This window comes from Andrographis paniculata, unplaced genomic scaffold (genome assembly GCF_009805555.1).
Source record: "Andrographis paniculata isolate CXL003 unplaced genomic scaffold, ASM980555v1 Contig60END, whole genome shotgun sequence".
Taxonomy (NCBI): domain Eukaryota; kingdom Viridiplantae; phylum Streptophyta; class Magnoliopsida; order Lamiales; family Acanthaceae; genus Andrographis; species Andrographis paniculata.
Window position 1 is genome coordinate 1,925,727 of NW_026137596.1, and position 18,520 is coordinate 1,944,246.

General features: G+C 36.9%; 5 protein-coding genes across 6 annotated transcripts; all 5 read left to right on the forward strand.

The window, feature by feature from the left end:
* Window positions 1-189: 189 nt before the first annotated feature.
* Window positions 190-3,212, forward strand: LOC127259558 (LOB domain-containing protein 15-like). Its single transcript, XM_051286947.1, has 3 exons — window positions 190-309; window positions 399-735; window positions 2,564-3,212. Exons 1-3 carry the CDS (start codon window positions 287-289, stop codon window positions 2,978-2,980), a joined length of 777 nt encoding a protein of 258 aa, XP_051142904.1. The 5' UTR covers window positions 190-286; the 3' UTR covers window positions 2,981-3,212.
* Window positions 3,213-4,737: 1,525 nt separating this feature from the next.
* LOC127259508 (alanine--glyoxylate aminotransferase 2 homolog 3, mitochondrial-like) lies at window positions 4,738-8,201 on the forward strand. 2 transcript variants are annotated; one of them, XM_051286877.1, is made up of 10 exons: window positions 4,738-4,875; window positions 5,213-5,501; window positions 5,585-5,815; window positions 6,239-6,409; window positions 6,713-6,856; window positions 6,954-7,133; window positions 7,222-7,447; window positions 7,536-7,649; window positions 7,723-7,809; window positions 7,974-8,201. In XM_051286877.1, exons 2-10 carry the CDS (start codon window positions 5,277-5,279, stop codon window positions 8,015-8,017), a joined length of 1,422 nt encoding a protein of 473 aa, XP_051142834.1. In that variant the 5' UTR covers window positions 4,738-4,875; window positions 5,213-5,276; the 3' UTR covers window positions 8,018-8,201. The 2 variants fall into 2 exon arrangements, with proteins under 2 accessions (XP_051142834.1, XP_051142833.1); XM_051286876.1 differs by lacking the exon at window positions 4,738-4,875 and having other exon boundaries at window positions 5,134-5,501.
* A 254-nt stretch (window positions 8,202-8,455) lies between these two features.
* Window positions 8,456-10,345, forward strand: LOC127259509 (jasmonate-induced oxygenase 2-like). Its single transcript, XM_051286878.1, has 3 exons — window positions 8,456-8,997; window positions 9,515-9,842; window positions 9,962-10,345. The coding sequence occupies exons 1-3, from the start codon at window positions 8,540-8,542 to the stop codon at window positions 10,214-10,216; spliced, it is 1,041 nt and encodes a 346-aa protein (XP_051142835.1). The 5' UTR covers window positions 8,456-8,539; the 3' UTR covers window positions 10,217-10,345.
* A 459-nt stretch (window positions 10,346-10,804) lies between these two features.
* LOC127259510 (U2 small nuclear ribonucleoprotein B'' 2-like) lies at window positions 10,805-13,805 on the forward strand. Its single transcript, XM_051286880.1, has 5 exons — window positions 10,805-10,990; window positions 11,640-11,812; window positions 12,486-12,570; window positions 12,880-12,962; window positions 13,347-13,805. Exons 1-5 carry the CDS (start codon window positions 10,918-10,920, stop codon window positions 13,632-13,634), a joined length of 702 nt encoding a protein of 233 aa, XP_051142837.1. The 5' UTR covers window positions 10,805-10,917; the 3' UTR covers window positions 13,635-13,805.
* A 342-nt stretch (window positions 13,806-14,147) lies between these two features.
* LOC127260157 (cation/H(+) antiporter 15-like) lies at window positions 14,148-18,137 on the forward strand. The gene is made up of 4 exons (XM_051287848.1): window positions 14,148-14,524; window positions 15,198-16,199; window positions 16,528-16,983; window positions 17,050-18,137. The coding sequence occupies exons 1-4, from the start codon at window positions 14,321-14,323 to the stop codon at window positions 17,818-17,820; spliced, it is 2,433 nt and encodes an 810-aa protein (XP_051143805.1). The 5' UTR covers window positions 14,148-14,320; the 3' UTR covers window positions 17,821-18,137.
* Window positions 18,138-18,520: the final 383 nt, after the last annotated feature.

Sequence of the window (18,520 nt, forward strand, 5' to 3'; positions counted from 1 at the left end):
ACAACAACAATTGTTTATAAGTTAACTGATTTATATTTAGAAACAAAAGTAATTCATTAAAATATGTCCCTTCACAAACAGGAAAAAAAAAAATCATCCAAACAAGGCCTACAATGGAGTTTGCCCCTTCCCTTAAATTTTGAAACAGCCACACCCATATGATACATATATTATTACCATTGACTTCATTAAACAAAGAAATAAACAAAACACCATTTTAGTTTCCCCTAATTGAACCAGCAACCACACACAATCATTTTCCTCCAATTCCTTCTTCACCAATTGAATGTCGTCGTCCAGACAACAAAGGTACAGATCAAAATCCAAACCCTAACCCTAACCCTAACCCTAATTTACGCGATTAATTAATCAATTGCATCTCGATTCGTACCTTTTAGGGAGGACGACGACGAGGAGGAGGTCGGAAAGAAGGTGAGGACGACAGATCCTACTCAGATTGATGGTAACTGCAACACCATGGTAAAAGGACAACCGACTACGACTGCGGCGGCGACCGGTGGCCAGAATATTCCGATAGGCAGCTGTAATAATAATAATATTAATAACAGCGGGAGTAGTCTGAACACGATTACGCCATGCGCAGCCTGCAAGCTGTTGAGGAGAAGATGCGCCGAGGAATGCCCTTTCTCGCCGTACTTTTCGCCGCACGAACCTCATAAGTTCGCCGCTGTCCATAAGGTCTTCGGCGCCAGTAACGTTTCCAAGATGCTAATGGTATGTATGTATCTATCTCTCTGTATATATATATATATATTATACGCTTATTATTATTATTTTTATTATTATTTTGAAAAAAATTATTATAAGTTGATTAAAACTTTTGATCATTTATATGTTATGCTAGAAATAAATCAATAGAATTTTGTTATGAGATTAATTTACAGCTAAAATTGGATTTATTTTTACTTTTTTTTATGAATTACTGGAAATGACTAAGGATCTTGTTGGGTTTCAAACGATTTTGCTAAGAAGCTTAAATGGATAGAATAACTTAAATATATTTATTTATTTAAGAAGGCGATGGACTCAATATCAATTAGTTGAATTAATTAAACATAATGTGATAATATCAATTTTTATTATTTTTCTTTGAAAAATTTCTAAAATTTTAAATTTCCAAAAACTTCCCTCTAAATGGGCCTAATTTATTCCTAATCATTTTTTCTTTGTTCAATATAATTTTTATTCTCATAATTGCATGTCTGATATTTAGATATAAATAATCTCAGAGGTATTTTATTTGACTTTTTCCCTTTCCGGGGTATATATTGCTAATTAACCTATTGTTAAAGAAAAATATAATAATGATTTTGATTTGAAAATACATTGTTGATTTATTTTTTTGATTTAAATAATATTTTAATCCGATATTTTGTTAATAAAAATAATATTTCATCCATCCAGCTGAAACTATACATTTGCTTTTAATACAGAGCTAAATAAATAGTAGTGTTTTTTTTTTTTAAAGTAATGATATGATGCTAAAATAAATTTTTTTTTTTGTGAAAAAAAGAATATTTTTAAAATAACTATTTTATCATTGGACAATTTAAAATAAAAATATGTATACTTTATGATTTAGCGAAGAAAATATTTCTTTTATTGAAAATGGTATTAATAAAATAATATTGAAATAAATTTAAAGTTATAACCAAACACAGCTTAGGTTTCTACATATTTGTGAAAACAACCTAGGCTTAGATCATGGTTTGAAATGATTTTGTTGAAAAGCTGAACAACAGTTAGAAATTCTTACAAGAAGACAAATAATTTAGTTAGAAAATAGATGATCTGCTTACGTATCTACATTGTAAAAATATTACACAGGTTGTTGGTAACTTTTATTTATAGTACACACACGAGTGAAGACATCCGTACGTACATAAGCTGTGTTTTTTAGAATTTGGTTTTTATTTTGATTTGTTTTTAAATAATAATTTTATACTTATATGGTATTCCCTTCGTCCAACTAGAAAGTATACATATTTTTATTTTGGGATATCCAATTACAAAGTAAACATTTCATTAAATACCTCATTTTTTCCACAAATATCCTTACTTTACATCACATCATTACTTTTACACCAAAAATGAAGGACAAAAATGTCATTTTACTATTTTTAACTACCCACTGTAATTAAAATACTATTATTTCTTAAACACCGCATCAAAAGTAAATATTTACTTTATGTGTGGACGGAGGGAGTATTTTGTAAAAAAAAATATTATACTTTATTGCCGGATATGAAAATTTATAAACATATTATAGAAAATGACCTTTTTTATATTTTTGTTACTTTTATTTTATATATATATATTCTCTCTGTCTCAAAATTATAATCTTAATTAAATTGTATACAAGATTTAAGAAATACTGATAATAGTTGGTAAAAAATATAAATAAAAAGTAAAAGGTAGTGACATTTATATAATAATACTGAAAAAATAAGAATAATTTTAGTATTTATGTAAACAGGATTTTTTCTAATTCTTTTGTAATTTGAAATTTATTTAATCAAATATATAATATATATTGCAATAGGATGTTCCTGAGGCGCAGCGAGCCGACGCCGCGAACAGCTTGGTGTACGAAGCAAACGTTCGGCTAAGAGACCCAATCTACGGCTGCATGGGCGCGATCTCGGCTCTGCAGCACCAAGTTCAAGTTCTCCAAGCCGAGCTGCACGCCGTCCGCGCCGAGATCCTTCGCTTCAAGTACAGGGAAGCCGCCAATTCCATTATGAACGCCGCCGCCTTTGCCACCGCCACCGCCACCGTTTCCGTGGCTGAGCTGCCGCAGGCTCCGCCCACTCCCACCACCTCTCCGCCGCCGCCTTCTGTGTTGGCTCCGTCGGCGGCTTCCGCTGACGTCTACAATTCGAGCTCTAGCTACAGTAGCATAACTAATAATAATAATAATAGTAACGGTAGCCATAGTATTGGTTACTTTGATGGATGATTATTCGTTGGGTTTGGACTTCTGATTCCATGTGGTGGGCGCACTGATCCAGTTTAGTCGTGGCGTGTTTTCATTGGTGTAGAAGAGAGCTTCAGCTACTGTATTATTTGTAAGGACTAAATCTTTGCTTAATTGGCTGTTGCAAATAACGGGGATTTCGTTCTTACAAAGAGTCCTAATTTGTTTTAATTATTTCCTATAAATAAATTATACTCCTTCATTTTCAATACAATAATTCTGTTTACTATTTTTGTTTTTTTTAAAACAATAGACTTATTTTCATAAATAATTACATCACTATAAAACTATCTTTATTTTTTCATTATTATTACATAATTGCCGCTACTTTTTACACTAATACACTCATAAGGACAATTTTTTTTTATCCATACTTTTTACCCACTAGCAATATAATATCAATATTTTTTAAATATCGTGTCAAACATAACCCAGAGTCCCAAACTATAGTTTTTGGACATAGTATATAATTTGTATATTGATTTCTTTTGATAACGAAGAGCTCGACTGAAAAGTCGTTAATAACGTAACATCGTATTTTTCACGCTTATATAAAATATTTTTACTTTATATGTAAAATTTGGTTTTGTTTAGATTGAAGTTTTTGGAGGTTTTGAGATTTTGAAAGTTTGAAAAAAAAAAGTGAAAAAATTCATATTTGATTTAATATTTTGTGACAGAAAAAATATATTTGATGTGATGTTTTTTGAAAAATGAATAATGTCAAAATAATGAAAGTGTGTTAGATAAACAAAGCATATTGTGCCATTGAAGTGTAAAGAAACAATTTGTTTGATTTTAATTTAAAATTAATTTAAAATAAAATATTGATTTAAATTTGTGTTTAAATAATATTATTTTTGTTCGGTATAATTGTGTGAATTTCTTTATTTTAAATTAAATTTATACATAATTTATTTATAATAAATAATTTTATCATAGTTTTATTACCTTTATTTTAACAAATATAATTAAATTGTCACTATTTTTCTATTTGCTACAATTTGCCATCGGACGTAGGGTCGTATAAGAATCGAAGCAAATAGTATAATATTCGATTCAATTAGTAAAAAATAGCTACTATTAGATTCATTTCGAATTTTAAAATGATATTTATATTCAATTCGAAATAATTTTCAAACTATTTGATTGATTTGAATATTCAATTCGATTTCTAAAATATAATTTTAATAACATTATTCAAATTTATAATTAAAATTTGATTATTTTATTTTATTCATCGATTCAAGGCTATTCAATTTGAAATTTTATAATAAAAATTTTAAGACAATTTAATAGAAATAAAAACATGTTTACTACTCCCTCCGTCGTCTAACTGTATTTTCATTTGATCGGACGAAATTAAAAAAAACATAAGAAAATAAAATTTTATAACTTTTAGAGTAAAAAATATAAATATAAACATGTCTACTACTTTTCTATGCTCATTTTTATCAAATAACTTTTAAATAATATTTTTTTAAAATTTTAAAATTAATTTAATATAAAAATAATTTAAAATGAATAAAATAATTGCTGTTTTATTTTTTTAATGAAATAATTATTAAATTTAATATTTTAAGATAACTTTAAAAAAATACTAGTACTACAAAATAAAAAAAATTAACAAGTGGCAAAGAAGCCCTCGTTTTCGATTGATTTGAGCTGAGCTGACGTGGTATGTCGGGAAAAGAAAGTGGTTGTCTACTGTAGATGATGGCCATGCCTGTCATTTCTTCGATCCGATCAAGGAAGACGAGCCGAACAAATGGCGACAGTGTTATAAACTCTCCTGCTCCGATTTCGTCCGCATTCGATTCAGAAGAAAGCGATTGGGTAAAAACTAAAAGAAATCCACATCGATTGCGTAAACCAAGGTTGGTGGAGATAAACCCTAATTTCCGCAATTACTCTATTCATATGCGGACATAGACAAAAATGGTAGAGATTCCATTCATCATCATCGCTTATCTTCCACCCAATCGTTCAATAAAATACTCACTATGTCTGCATTATTGCCCATATCGTGATCAATTACATGTCCCACTCAGCTCTGCATCCGTGTCGCAATTCGATTTGAATTATTCCCTAACTAGCACTTGATAATTATGTATAATTGGTTTCGACGTGGGGTTTCTCATTTCAGCGACTAAATCTGCATTATTCTATATACAGTGAGCTAAACGACAAGTTTTCTGTGTTTGTACTGGCCAGATGCTTCTTACCTAAATGATACTTGAACGAATTTCTCCCCCATTGTGCATTTGCTCTGCTTCCAATGGCGAAGATGCTTCAGCGATCAATCCCCAGGGCTGAGCGTTTCCTGTTCCATCGCTCTGGATCAACACTTTCGCAACAAATCGAAGAAAATGAATCCGTTGCGCCAAAAATGCCTCCGTTCGATTACACTCCTCCGCCGTACTCCGGTCCTTCGGCCGAGGAAATCCTCCGCAAGCGCCGCGAGTTTCTCAGCCCTGCCGTGTTCCATTTCTTCGATAAGCCGGTAGGTACCTTCTTCGCTTGGTTTTAATTACGGTTCTTAATGTTTTGATGTGGACTGAAGATGTTTGAGCGTAATTCGTGCAGTTGAATTTGGTGGATGGGAAGATGCAGTATTTGTTTGATGAGAAGGGGAAGAGATATTTGGATGCCTTTGGCGGGATTGCCACCGTTTGTTGCGGCCATTGCCACCCTGATGTGGTAGATGCCATTGTTGGTCAGACTAAACGTTTGCAGCATTCCACCATTCTGTATTTGAACGCTGCTATTGCTGACTTTGCAGAAGCTCTTGCAGCTAAATTCCCTGGTGATCTCAAGGTTTGTTGTTTGATCTTCTAATGAGTTTTGGATTGATACCTGCAGATTGTTTAAATAGAAAGCAGTTCAGAGTTGGAATGTGTTTTCAAATTCCTACTTCTTTTTCTAACTATCTTTTCTACATAACTATGGCTTTGTTGACAAACATTTTATTTACTACTTTTCACTTGAATAACTTTTTGGTTTCGATTTTAAGTTTAACTGAAGTGGAACATAGAAGTGTTTGCAAATAGCCCTCTTCGGCTTGCCAGTTTGCAATATTAATATTGTTTTGGAAGGTGATATTTTTCGTGGGAGATTTCCTTTTCTTTGTAGTATAAGTTTTCGAATCTTGTATTGTGAGTTCAAGACTTTGTGTGGGTTTCTTTTGAAGCAAGAACTAGTTTCGATGAATGACTTGGGTGTTGATTGGATGTGCTCTAGGTTGTTTACTTCACGAATTCTGGGACAGAAGCAAATGAACTGGCTCTGCTGATGGCGAGGTTGTACACAGGTTGCCACGATGTTGTTTCAATCAGGAACGGGTATCATGGTAATGCTGCCGGGACTATGGGTGCTACCGCTCAAGGCAGCTACAAATTCAATGTTGTTCAGGTACTTTATATAATCTATGTTCAGTTTCATGTTCATCCAATGAATGGTGTTTACAGCAATTTAAATTGCTATCTGTTTGTGGGTAATTTGAATGGATGGAAAAGAAACGAAAAGAAAAGAACGGAAATGGAAATGGAAGATCGATCTAGTTTTTTGTCATTTCCACTTTATGATTGAAATGAAAAGGAGTTCTCAGAGAAGATTTTTGGTCGAAAAATAACTCCAAAAGTTACCATTCTTTGCGAAAAATTTGAAGTATCTTCTACCGAATTATATATTTGACTTCCATTGAAAATTTGCTAGACTGGTGTCCACCACGCACTGAATCCCGATCAATACAGAGGCACCTTTGGCTCAGATGGACCCAAGTACGCAAAAGATGTTGACGATATAATCATGTATGGAACATCTGGCCGTGTTGCAGCATTTATTGCTGAAGCTATACAGGTCCTGCTTCGATAGTATGATGCTTATATTCTCTTTAGGCGCATAGCAATCTTCGGTTATCTTATTTTGTTACATTTCGTGAAATAAAAAACTCCAGGGGGTTGGCGGGATTATGGAATTGGCCCCGGGATATTTGCCAGCAGTCTACAACACCATCAGAAAAGCAGGTGGCCTTTGCATTGCTGATGAAGTCCAGTCGGGATTTGCTCGGACAGGGAGCCATTTCTGGGGATTTGAGGCTCATGGTGTTGTCCCGGACATCGTAACCATGGCCAAGGTATATCTTTATCTTCTTGCTATTGTTCAAATCCACCATTCTATGATATTGCATTCGATAGATCTTAAGTAATGTGTCTAGTATTCAGGGCATCGGAAATGGAGTGCCTTTGGGGGCAGTGGTCACCACTCCTGAAATCGCGAAGGTGTTGGCCTACCGGAGCTACTTCAATACCTTTGGCGGCAATCCGATGTGCACTGCTGCAGGGCTCGCCGTTCTTAAAGTGATCGAGAAAGAAAATCTTCAGCAGAATGCATCGACTGTTGGCTCCTACCTTAAGCAACGCCTTGATTCTCTCAAGAACAAATATGAAAGTACGTCCACCCCTACCCCCCACCCCCCCAACCATGGTGCTTAAAATGTGAAATGCAGCTAAGGTTGTTTGCTATGGCGATGATGCAGTTATCGGTGATGTGAGGGGAAGAGGTCTGATGCTTGGAGTCGAACTTGTGACAGACCGGCAATTGAAAACTCCGGCGAAGGTCGAGACCGTGCACATCCTTGACCAAATGAAAGGTATCCTTTTCTTTCAACTACGTTGTATAGATGAAATTTTGATCGAATTCTAACTGATAATATATGGCCTCAGATATGGGAGTCCTCGTCGGAAAGGGTGGTTTCTATGGCAATGTATTTCGAATCACTCCTCCCCTTTGCTTCACGACGGAAGATGCAGGTCAATATTTTTCATAAAAAATAAATATTTGATTTGATTATTTTTTGACTCAGAATCAAAAGCATTTTGATGCCATTCTTGATCTGTTTTGGTATTTTCATTTTGTTATTTGTCCTTAAAAAGTTTTTATTTTAAATTTTCTGATATTTGTCTCTTTACAATAGATTATCTTGTGGATGTGATGGACTACACACTGTCGAAGATGTAGGGAAGAACCGGCTAACGAGAATAACCGTCGCCGCCGTGGCGCCGCCGCCAACGACGGCGACTTGTTGGAAACGATCCTTGTATAATTTGTTCTGATGTAACTATATGTGTGAACACAGACAGAACAGTCTAAATGTTTATTTAATAATAGTCATAATAAAATATTTATTTTTATTTGTGAATAATTGTTTACTTTTAATTATATATATTCTATAAATTCTATTCTCAGAAAAAAACAGAAATTAAAACATGTGACAATGTTGATGCCATTTGTATATTTGATCGAGTTTTGTTTATTGCTGAAGTAGATTGAAACAAAAATGGAATAGCAACAGATGGAGAAATCTATACCGCACACGTGGCAATCTGAAATGGCGAACGGTACGAATGAGCTCAAACATTTTTTCTGCATGCTCAGTTAAGTCAGCTGTAATTAGCGTCCAGGTGCAATGCATCCTGCAAGTGGGACTCCGGCCACCATATATCTTGTTAAACGACGTCGTTTTCGAATCCTTGATACGCCATGGGAGACCTCGACCTCGCTTTCATCCAAGCTCCAGAACACAGGCCCAACCTTCAGTCGGTCGCTGCGCGAAGCATCCCTATCATCGATCTCTCGCCGCTCGAGTTCTCAGACTCGCCGTCCGGCTTGGTTTCCGAAGTCGGCGAAGCCTGTCGTGATTGGGGATTTTTTCAGGTGATCAACCACGGAGTGGATTCCAGACTGCGACGGAGGGTGGAATCAGCTGCGAGGAAATTCTTCGCTCTGCCCAAGCAGGAGAAGACGAAGGTCAGCAGAGGCGACGGCAATCCCTTCGGGTACTACGACAGGGAACACACGAAGAATGTTAGGGATTGGAAAGAGGTGTTCGATTTTGCGGTACTCAATCCAGTTGTGTTCCCAGCTTCACACGAACCGGATGATTTGGAGGTGAAAGAATTGTTCAATAGGTGGCCTGATCAGAGCCTGCCAGAGCTAAGGTTTGTGAAATTTCACTGTATGCTCTTCTGTGCTTACACTCTACATATACAAATTCATATATCTTTAGCTACTGTTGAATTCCATGGATGAGAAGATCTAAGCTGAATGCGATGGATACGTAGCTAAACTTACAACTACACATATGAATTGCCTGATTCAATTGCTCAATCATGTTTGCAGCGATTCTTTATGTCCTGCTAATTTGACGATAAACAAGTTAAATAGTTATGCCCTGTTCCATACCATAACTAGGGTTAGGATTATGTACATTTTTGCCTGAGCCTGAGATCAATCAGTTCATCTTAGTTTAAAGAAACACTTCCAAATTCCAAATTCCAAATATGATTCAGTCATGTATATATTAGTCCATTTCTCCACTGGATTTGGTAACTTCTTGAGTTTTCTTGAGCTATGAAAAATTCACCCCAAAAGGGATTCTAATGGATACAAATGAATCCATTATCTTTCGGTTGATAGATTTGCATTCAGTTCTTACATTCTGTGTCCTCTAAACAGGGAGGCATTTGAAATGTACACCCCAGAAATGGAGAATCTTGCCTTCAAGTTAATGGGGCTCATAGCCTTGAGTTTAGGATTACAAAAAGATCGGTTTGACGATTTTTTTAACGATCAAACAACCAGGGTGAGGCTCAACTACTATCCTCCATGTCCTGCTCCTCATCTCACGCTAGGCCTCGGCAGACACAAGGATTCCGGCGCCTTAACCATCCTCGCCCAAGATGATGTCTCTGGCCTTGAAGTGAAGAGGAAACAAGACGGGGAATGGCTTCTTGTCAAACCTACGCCCGATGCTTATATCATCAACGTTGGGGATATAATACAGGTGAAACATATCGACTTTGTTTATTTGCTATCTAACTCAATAGTCGTATAATACACACAACTTGCCATTGTACTATTTCACCGGAAACAAACCTATTTATGCGCGTGTGTTCTTTGCAGGTTTGGAGCAACGATGAGTTTGAGAGTGTGGAACATAGAGTTGTGGTAAATCCCAGGACGGAAAGGCTCTCGATACCTTACTTTCTGTACCCGGCACATTACACGTGGGTGGAGCCGCTGCCGGAGCTGATAGATCGCCGGAATCCGGCCAAGTTCAGGAAATATAACTGGGGAAAGTTTCGAGCTGCTCGGAACCGGAGCAACTTTGAGAAGCTGGATCAGGACAACCTTCAGATATCTCATTTCAGGATATGAAGGCAAGAAGTATCTATCCTTTTGGGTGTGCTTGCTATACATGTGTTACATGAAGATTTTTATACTGTATGTTTACCATCTCCCTTAAAAAGCATAAGCTAATAGGAAAATGCATTATTAATTATCTTACTCACAAAACGGAGACGAAGGTATGCTAAACTTGCACATGATGTGCAGTTTAACCGTACATACCATTAATTATCTTATTCGTAAACTGAAGTTCGACAATGAACTCGACATATATAATAATTAATTAATCTCAATATATATCATATACTCAAATTGTTTCAACAACAGTTATCTTCAACAACAACCAAGTGATGGTATCGTTACAATATTTAACGAAAATATTTAAATTAAACATTAAACTTTTTATTAGGAATTTCTGTTGATTTTAAAATTTACTAATGTCATTGGGTGACCCATACTGGATTTAAGTAACCCGTAACCGTAGAATTAAAATCTATTATGAATTAGGTTAAATTGGAAGCCCATCAGTTTTGGCACAAAAGAAATCGGATAAACTACATACTATTGGGCCTATTTGGAAGCCCATTAGATTGTTAGCCCAAGTAATATTATTCCCCCGACCACCGAAACTCCTCGTTCCCAATTGCAATTGCTTCGCGCATTTCCGTTTAATTAGGGCACTAGAGCGTAGCGGCGGTGAGGGCTGTTATCGGCGTCCGGCGGCGGGGAAGATGCTTACCAGTGACATTCCTCCTAACCAGACGATATACATCAAGAATCTGAACGAGAAAATCAAGAAAGAAGGTTTCCCTCTTCTCTCGCTCTTCCAAGCTAAACTTGAGGAATTGTATCTATTACTCTTACGGAATGTTTAGTACTGCTCTGCTTTTGAGTTTTTCTGTGCTGTTTCAACAACCGAATTTTGTTTATTATTCTGGAAGTCGATGTCGCGTCATTTTTATTTTATTTTGTTTTTTCCTTAGGAGTGGGCATCGTTTGAATGTACACATTTTAATGGTGTGGATGTAGGAGTCTTATGCGAAAGTATGTACAGTTTTTGGCATGGTTGCTTCTAGGAAATTCTTGCGCGCTGATTGTTGCTCTGGCTGCGGAATCAGAACTTAATTCCGAAGTTTATGGTTTAGGGTTTCGATATCGTGGTTGTATGTTGGATGTCATCTCCTTTTTCATATCTTTAACTGTACCAAATTTTGTCATAATCACAAAATTTTCACTTTAGGCGGTGCCTGGCTAATTATAAATAACCAATTGCCTCTGAGAATTTTCCTCGCAACCTGCTTAACCTTGCTTTGTGGCTTTTTTACATGTTTAGGTTACATGAAAGGCTTTGGCAATGGATACTCTAATGATTCCCATTGTGATTAATGCCTTGAACACTAATGAACTTTGCTACTGACATTCATGCTTTAACTATCTTTAATACTTTGGGCAGAGTTGAAGAGATCTCTTTATGCCTTGTTCTCACAGTATGGGAGGATCGTGGACATTGTTGCACTGAAAACTGCTAAGCTCCGAGGGCAGGCTTGGGTTGTGTTCAGTGAAGTCCCAGCTGCTAGCAATGCTGTACGACAGATGCAAAACTTCCCATTTTATGACAAACCTATGGTGAGTACAAAAATGTATTTGCAAGCAATTATCTGTATGCATTATGTCTTCATAGAGAACTTCTTTAAGCCGATTTCGCAGGATGAGTATGCTCATTCCATTGTTTTCTTCCTCGATTTTGCAATGGGTTCTAGCTCATTTTGACATTACTATCTAATTTTATATCGCGGTTATTATTTAACTGAGTTCTGATTTTAGAGTAAATTATTTTGTAAATTAAATGTGTTGGTAATGTACTAGACTAATTTGTGATTGAAGTTCAAGACCCATTATATTGTCTATTTGTGATCTTGTTTTATTTCCTTATGAAAGTAGAAAGAATTGGAACATGTTAATATGCATAATAGATTTTAGTGTGTACAGGAAATATAGTGGTCTGAACTCTGAAGTTTGTTTGTTTATTTCATTGGAACACCTTTATTTACTATGCAAATTTGTTTCCTTGCTTGAAGTTTCCATGTCTTACTATTTATTTTTATTTTTCTGCATACAATTTCTATTGCTTTCCTACACATAAAGAATGAGCCATTGAATACGTGCCATTTCTTTCAAATTTTTCTTATTCTTCAGATATTTTTTCCACACTATTCAACCCTTTTGTATATGCTTTATGATTGTGCTTCCATGCCAATGAAGTTGTTGATTGGATTTCAAATTTCTCCTGAAAATGCAGAGAATACAATATGCTAAAACAAAATCCGATATTATTGCTAAAGCTGAGGGCACCTATGACAAGAAAAAGAAACAAGAAGAAAAAGGTAGATCTTTGTCAATATTCTACTTTATTTTCTTGCTTTCTCTATGCATCACAATTTCTTGCACAAAATCATTGGGTTTCTCTAATTCATAACGAAAATGATCAGATCTTATTTTATGAAGTTCTTACCCAACAAATTATACGGACATGCAGTTCACAAATGTGCACATAGGTAGTTTATATGGAGTCAAATAGAAACTTAGTTCAAACGACGAAGTAAAAACAATCCCTTTAAACATTGTTTTTGCCGTGGCAACTGTCCCACTTCCTATGGATCCTTCTTTTGACTGAGGTTTATTTGCTAATATAGCTGAGAAAAAGAAGCGTCCCGATGAAGCACAACAAGCTACCGTGTCTAATGGTGCCAAAGCTGACAGCAATGGAGGACCAGCTGTAAGTTTTACTTCACTTGTAACCAATATTCCTTCCGTCTAATTTCTATTGTACTAAAGTATATTTGCACGGCTTTTAGGTAATTGCATTTTTATGATAAATTGACAAATTTACCCTTTATTGTAAGGTAAAGATTAGGAGTGGTAAATGAATGAAAAGGTAAACAAGTAAATTTGTATTTAAAAAGAAAAATAAGACAATAGTTGTTGAGACGTTCCAAATAAAAATATAGGACATTAATTTGTGGACGGAGGGAGTATATCTCTCGTAAACACGCCATTTAGAGCCAAGAATAGTAGTGAACCTAAGGTTGCATGAATTTGAAACTGATAAACTATATATAATAATTATCGAGCGATGTAATATCTCACATTGCTGCTGCAGGTTGCCTCTCGGCAAGGAAGGCCACCACCGACACAACAAGAAGCAGTGGCTGAGCCGAACAGCATACTATTCATACAAAATCTGCCGTACGAAACGAACAGCATGATGCTGGAGCTGCTATTCAAGCAGTACCCGGGATTCAAAGAAGTGCGGATGGTAAATGCGAAGCCGGGCATCGCGTTTGTGGAATTTGAGGATGATGCGCAGTCGTCGGTTGCAATGCAGGACCTTCAGGGTTTCAAAATCACTTCCCAGAATCCCATGGCCATCAGTTACGCCAAAAAATAATTCTGATGAGAAATGGAATACTGCTATGTGGTATGCTACTATGCTATGCTATGAATGATATATCTGATCAAGTAAAAGTGTATTTGATAGGCTGGAGCATATATGTTTGTTTGTTTTCAAATATCTTCTTTTACTACTTTACTACAGTGGTTGGTGAATTATTGTTTTTTATTATTTGGGTGAAATATTTTGTTTGAGAAAATAATGTAACATTTTTATATAAAAATTTTGAAAATTATATAGTTAAATAAATAAAATAAAATAAATGTAATTAAAAAAAAAATGTATATTTAATGATTGTGACGGATAAAAGTCACAATTAAGATGAAATGGAATAGAGAGTGGGTATATTTTATTTTATTTTTCCGTATAAATATTAATCACATTTATTAATAGTAGTATGAAAAATTTTTAAAATAATATGTATATAAAATTATAAATTAAAATGTAATAAAATATAAAAATTACACAACTGAACACACCGTAAATAAAACGTGACGAACGCAGCGTTGGAAATTTGGTAGTATCCCTTGGCTTCCTCTTCGCCATTCCTTCCGTTGTCTTTCATTTTTTTCGCTGCAATTCCGGTGCGATGCTCTCCGCCGCCTCGACGGTTGATTATTCCGACGTACCTCTCCGTCGACATTCTTGCATATTCCGCGTAGCCTCGTGCGCTGTGCGCGGGAATGAATGCTTCTTCACACCCGCCGAATGCCATATGCTCGGCGTCGCTACGCCGCTTGTGCAAAGGAATCTTTTACGGCCAGAGTCCTCTTACTTCCGCCACTACGCTTTTCCTCGTGCAGGTTTCGCTCTGTTCGCTCTTCACTAACCTCTTCAATCGCTGCCTCTCGCCGCTCGGCCAGAGCCTATTCGTTTCTCAGATAGCCGTGAGTTTTTATTTTGTTTTTTGTTTTTATTTATTTATTTCTTAATCTGATTTTCGTCTTCTACATGGATATCGCTGTTGGAATTTAGTATTTGAGTTCGTGAATTTAGGAACTTCATTTTTGTTTGGTCTTGGGATTTTATTCTGTATATATATATTTTTAATCGTATTTCTGCAAATAAACTGCACCATGAAATTGCTAGATGTTAGCGTTGGTGAGTAACCGATCAGTATCTGATCTTTAATTTTTCATTTTTTCATGAGGATTCCGTTTTGATGTAAATTTTTTTTAGGTTTTTAAGCTAGAAATGCATGGAAGGTTTGGCTGTATGATGAATAAGGCTCACTTTTGTGGTTTCAGCATATCGGTTTACTTTGAACTTTGAAGTATTAGGGCATTGAAATGATTACATTATCATATATGTGAATATATCATGCTAGGTTTTTGTTGCCTTAACTAAAATCAAGTACGTTGGATCAAATATTAGCCAATTCCATCATGCACATCGAACATACCCTTATCCAGACATTTTCCAGCTGTTGATGTGTTTTTATGCATCTATTAGTCAACTTCATGACGTACACTAAGCATATCTGCAGCTTTTGATGTCTTATTATGCATTTCGTATGAAAAAAATTGTGTTCTAACTTTGATTGTAATCTATAATAATCAGACTGGCGTGGTATTGGGACCAACAGTTCTCGGTAAAATATCATGGTTTAGAGATATGGTCTTTCCACCATCAAGCTACACCATGATCGACATATTTGCACTGCTGGGTGTGATGTTCTATTCATTCGTTGTTGGAGTGAAGATTGATCTCAGTCTCATATCAAAGTCGGGTAAAAAGGCATTGGTTATAGGTACCTGTACATTTGTGTTCCCTTTAGTGTTCACCTTCATTTTTGGCAAATTCTTAATACTGCTCGTCCCAAAGGATTCAAATATTTACTCTTCAATACCATGGATTGGATCGTTCCAAGCGATAAGCTCCTTTCAAGCCATTGTTACTCTGTTAGCTGAATTGAAGCTCATGAACTCAGATATTGGCAGGCTAGCCATACCTTCTTCCACATTAAGCGGTGTATGCAGTGCACTTTGGGTGCTAATTGTCTTCACGGTCTATCAAGGTTCTCGTGTAGGTTCAAGTAAGCTTTTGCTGATACTTGTATTTTTAGGCATTATGGTGGTTTTTACCGTGTGTGTCTTTCGACCAATGGTCATATGGATGGCTAGACGCATGAACGAAGTCAGGTGGGTGAAGGAGAGCCATGTGCGTGTGATTATCACCTTGGTATTATTATCCGGGTTTTATGGCGAATGCTTTGGACAAAATTTCATATGGGGGCCTTTGATCTTAGGCATGGCTGTTCCAAGCGGACCTCCTTTAGGCTCAGCGTTGGTGGAAAAGATCGAGTTCTTTGTTACACACAACATGCTGCCGCTCCTTTTTGTTGTGAGCGCAGCAGGGTTGGATTTCTCAGTGATAAGTCTGAGGAACTTTGTCATAATCGAGTGCTTGTCAGTCGTTTCGCTTTTAGGGAAACTAGCGGCAGCGATGTTGCCATCTCTATATTTTCGAATCTCTAGTGGCAATGCTTTCTGTCTTGGCCTGATATTGAACAATCAAGGCATCATGGAAGTTCTAGCCTTGGAACGGGCACAGTTTATGCAGGTAATCGCTCGTGAATTTACTTAAAATAAGTTTGTTTGAAGTTGAGGTGTTTGAGTTGTTTGGAAGTTTGGATTTTGAGTTTGAATAGTAAAAATTTGAATTAGAATAAATTGTATGATGTGATATAAAGTAGTATTGAGGTGGTGTTTTGAATGTAAAATTGATCTTTAAATATACATTTAGGTAAACGTAACCCTCAGAAGCGAAGGGAATATAAAAAATAAAAAATAGATATTTGATTTGATATTGAAGTCTTCCAAAATGATTGAAACAAACACATTCTTAATATTCATCTTGTGCTTCTTACATATGTTATTTGCACCTGCAGATTATCGACAGAGAAGCGTACACCATCATGGTCCTATCGATTTCTCTCTACACAGGAATACTGACCCCGATAGTGAAATCTTCATACAAGCCGTCGAAGAAAATGTACATGATGGACATGCCGTTGACGATCGAGCACACCCCTCCCGACGTAGAGCTCCGAATACTTGCTTGCCTGCACCACCAGGAGCACACGCCGTCGATACTCAATGTCTTCGAAGCATCGTATCCGCATCCTGATTCCCCGATGTCGTTCTACGTCATCCACCTCCAGGAATTGGCGGGCAGGAGCGCACCGCTTCTGGTGGCGCACAACTCTGCCAAGCGGAACGACGTGAAGTTGCCTGAATCGGAGCACATTATCAATGTGTTTCAATACTTTGAGCTTAGGAACCAAGGCTGCGCGACCGTGTACCCGTTCACTTCAATATCGCCCTACGCCTCAATGCACGACGAGGTATGTTAAAGCTTCTTGAAACTTTTCTAGTAAAGCGATTAATTTATATTGTGTAATGACCGACAGGTTTGCTCTCTGGCTGGAAAGAAGGGAGCGTCGTTAGTGATCGTGCCATTCCACAAGCACCCGATGGTACATTTCTCCAAATCCGAGATGCTGGCGATAAGATCCGTGAACGAGAACATCGTGAGGCAATGCCCTTCGTCGGTCGGGATATTGGTCGATCTCAACGTCACGTACCACCACCACACGTCGAGGATCGCCTTGTCGGCGAGAGACATCTACCGAGTGGGCGTGATTTTTGTGGGCGGTGCGGACGACCGCGAAGCATTGGCGTACGCATGCGTCATGGCAAGAAACCCAAACATCCGGCTGACGGTGATTCGAATTATGGACGAGAACAAAGGGGGGTCGTGGTCGTACTGGGACATGGTGGGTATAAGGAAGTACAAAGAGAGCCAGATGAGGAACAAGCAGTGTTACTATCAGGAAGAGGTGGTTAGGGACAGTGTGGGGGTGGTGAGCGTAGCGAGAAGCCTGGAGGGGTGTTTTGAGCTGGTGGTAGTGGGGCGGCGGCACAACGGGTCGTCGGGGATGCTGGCGGGGCTGCAGGAGTGGAACGAGTACCCGGAGCTGGGGTGTGTGGGGGACATGCTGGTGTGTATGGAGGCGGACTTTAGGGCGTCGGTGTTGGTGGTGCAGCAAGGCGCTGTATCGGAGGAGTTTTTGGGTGATGAGGGTGAAGATGGTGATGATGGGTTTGGAGATTCGGCTACTACTACTGGTGAAGTGTTGGAGATGTCGCCTAATCATGGGAAGGTATGGCATAAATTGTGATCCTTTCTCTATATCTCAGGTACGCAGGCCTCTTTGTGAAATTCTTTTTTAAGCTTTTGTGTGTATATTTGTATTATTATTATTATTATTATTTTTTGTAACAACGTGTGGAACCTTATAAATAAGTCATACTAGGCAGGCGAACCATGTGTTGTCCGTCACCGTATCATTCGACTTAGTATTGTTATTATTATGTACATGTATATATGGTATGATAACTATTGTCCACTAGGAAGGATGCGCTAGAAATTTTGGGCCTATAGTTAATACAGTAAAAGGCCCAGGCGACTTTACTAAGGCCCAACTTATTATTTTGCTGGCAAGGGCAGTCCATTTAACTTAATGCCCGCCAAAATACGACCTGCTACAGGTTTTCTTTTAGAAAACGAGTTTCTTTGAAAGTTTCAATTTGAGTTTAGGTTTAGGGTGTGTTTGTCTGGAGTTTTGAATTTTGAGTTGGAATTTGAATTAAGTGTTAATATAATATTTTGAATGTAAAATTAATTTTTAGTATAATATAAAAAATGAAAAATAGATGTTTGATTTGATATTTTTAGAGGGAAAAAATTGAATGACCAATCTATCACCCAAACAAACACAAATGCTTTGAATGAAAAGTTAAGATTAAATTAAATTTTGAATGCAATATGGAGCTTCTTTTAAAGTTTGAATTTGAATTTATGTTTGATACAATATTTGA